Below are 2,664 nucleotides of genomic sequence, written 5' to 3' on the forward strand. Positions count from 1 at the left end.
TCCCATTTCCTTCTATGGGTTGTAAATTGTAAACTATATCAATAAATGTAATGCTCCTTTGGTATTTAGACTAAGTGATCATAACTACTATTGAATAAGAAGTATTCTCCCGAAAGTCTTTCAATTATACATATATGATACTGACCATGAAAGTTTCAATAGAAGGAGCGTTCTTGAGTACGTTATTGCACGTGCATTTTATTTATTAAGTTTATTTAGAAAAATCATTTTGTGATATAAATAAAATCAATATATGTACACATAGTTAGGGCTGTAATCGAGCCGAGTGTGATCGAGCTCGAGCTCGAACTTAATCGAGCTAGCTAGCTCGGCTCGTTTTCTTTATCGAGCTGAAAAATTGAGCTCGAGCTCGTCGAGCCAGACTCCTTTAATTTTTTAATTTTTAATTTATTATTCTTTTATTTTATATTTTACAAATTTTGATATATAAAATACAAAATATATAATTTTAACATACATATTATATAAAATTTATAAACTAGAGAATTTATAAATTTATTTTCTTTAATTTCATTATTCTTTTATAAGGTTTTATGTATCGAGTGACATAATATATGTATAATTTTTATTTATTTATTTCTTGGTATGATATTATTATATATAGAAATTAAAATTTAGGGTTTAATCTAAACGAGTCAACGAGCCGAGCTAACGAGTCGAGCCAGAACCGAGCCACGAGCCGAGGTGACCCTGGCTCGAGCTCGGCTCGTTTAAATATCGAGCCGAGTCGAGCTCATTTAGAATCGAGCTTTTTCGAGCCGAGCCTTTTTCGAGCTATTTTCGAGTGAGCCACGAGCCGCGGGCTTTACACATAGTATAGATACAAGCATAGTTGTAATACATATATTCGTATACGTTATGTAATTATTTATATTACTTGTAATTTTATAATCTGGATAATCACGTGTGTTACACGGGCTTTAAAACTAGTATAGATATACATGGTTAAATGAGCTAAACCACATGATCCAAAATAGTAATTTACTCATTTCGTAAAGTCAATGATGGATTGCCGATAGCTCTTTTGAGCCGGCAAGAGATCATTCTTTGTGGGAAAAACTCGTCAACATTCTGTTGAAAAGAGTGTTACCCATGAGCATTATACCGAAAACTTTTCGCATCATTGTCGACTTTCTCTGACGGATTTACGACAAAACAATCCACTAGTGAAAGTCCGGTTTACTAGCTAGGAGTGAGCAGAAAGATTTCAAGTTTTTATTACTTTTGTATCAAAATTGTATTTTGTGTTTCAAAGTTCATTCTTTGTTTATTTAAGATTTCATATTGAATTGAAACGTACTACATATCCGCACAAGGCACAACAAGACAAAAATTACTTCCTACTTACGACGGTATTTAGTTTTGAAAGTGATCGGATAAGATAGCATTGCTTTTAGTTACATTTTAACAACCCTTTCCGATAAGATATCTTAAGTTTCTTCACACGACAGTGGCAACATGCAACAAACACAACTTTTTGAAAGCATAAAGTTGACAAGTCTAACTAGGCACTCTTAGCCATAACTTTATTTAACTTTATCACTAGATATTAAGTATGCCTGTCCTTCATGCAATGCTTAATTCTCATGTTCCCGGTTTTGTCTCTTCGAAGACACGTGGAGGCAAACCGGCACGAACTCGCTTCTCGTTAATAAGTGTCTTGGCAAATCTACCGAAAGAAAAATAATCCATTAATGTAATATACAAGCTAGCTAGAAATATATGTTTTGATCTCTAGGGTTCATCTAATACTAGTTTATAAAGATACATACTCTATGAGAACTACTTCGTTAGTTTCTTCCCTGTAGGGGACGAATTCTCCTTTTTCCAAGTCGACAGTTGAAACTTTCTTTTTCAGTAAGTATTCACCGGCTTTACTCAAATAATTCAGATTTTTCTTAGTAGCGATGTCCAATGAAGCCAATGTTCTTTCTAAGCTGTTCTCCTGTGTTTTAATGCAGAACCACAAAGAATTATAAAGGAAAACTTCACAAAATAACCAAAGGGATTGTAACACATTGATGTTAAGGTATTACAAAAAGAGTTTAAACTGAGGTTTAAGCCCCATTATGAGAATACGGTGTTAATTTATGGATGTGTGAACTTATTGTTTAAAACAAAAAAGTAAAAATCATTTAATAGTTACCAAATTTGTCAAGTGTTCTATTAAAATCAATCAAACTCGTTTGTTTTTTTAATGTTAGTTAACTTTTATATTTTTATTTTTTTTAAACGCGTCTTTCTTGTATTTAGGTTACTGTACTCTTCAAATTTGAAAAACCCCGGTGCTCCACTCTGGCCAGACTGTGTTATCTTAACCGTGCACGCTGGCTTTAGAGTTTGGCTTGGGTGTTTCCCCGGGAAACCATACTACCGACTGCCAGTTGACAATCGTTGTACCACCATAAAAACAAAACTCTCAGGCGTAACACACGGTGGAATGCAAATCCGGGTGGGCTTAGCGAACTGACAACCTTTGCACAAGGCCTAGCTCAAATCGTTTATTGCCAATATTCACTCAAAACTGACAGAAATAAGATCCGAACTTGAGTTTTCACTGAAGAACCCAAGCCTTTTACCACTATGTCACAAGTAATTAACTTTTATTAGTTGTGCTAATATTGTAAATGTTTTTGTTAAGTT

General features: G+C 33.8%; 1 protein-coding gene across 1 annotated transcript in view; it reads right to left on the minus strand.

Annotated features, from left to right (window-relative positions):
- Window positions 1-1,398: 1,398 nt before the first annotated feature.
- The window catches only part of LOC143588700 (patatin-like protein 2), a 119,278-nt gene continuing 118,012 nt past the window's right edge, over window positions 1,399-2,664 (minus strand). The window contains exon 7 of the mRNA XM_077069634.1: window positions 1,399-1,690. Coding sequence (XP_076925749.1) covers window positions 1,606-1,690 — 85 coding nt within the window. The 3' untranslated portion in view covers window positions 1,399-1,605. The remainder of the gene's footprint in view (window positions 1,691-2,664) is intronic.

Source organism: Bidens hawaiensis, unplaced genomic scaffold (genome assembly GCF_021521415.1).
Source record: "Bidens hawaiensis isolate Kalapana, Puna unplaced genomic scaffold, B.hawaiensis_p1.1 tig00036715_1, whole genome shotgun sequence".
Taxonomy (NCBI): Eukaryota; Viridiplantae; Streptophyta; class Magnoliopsida; order Asterales; family Asteraceae; genus Bidens; species Bidens hawaiensis.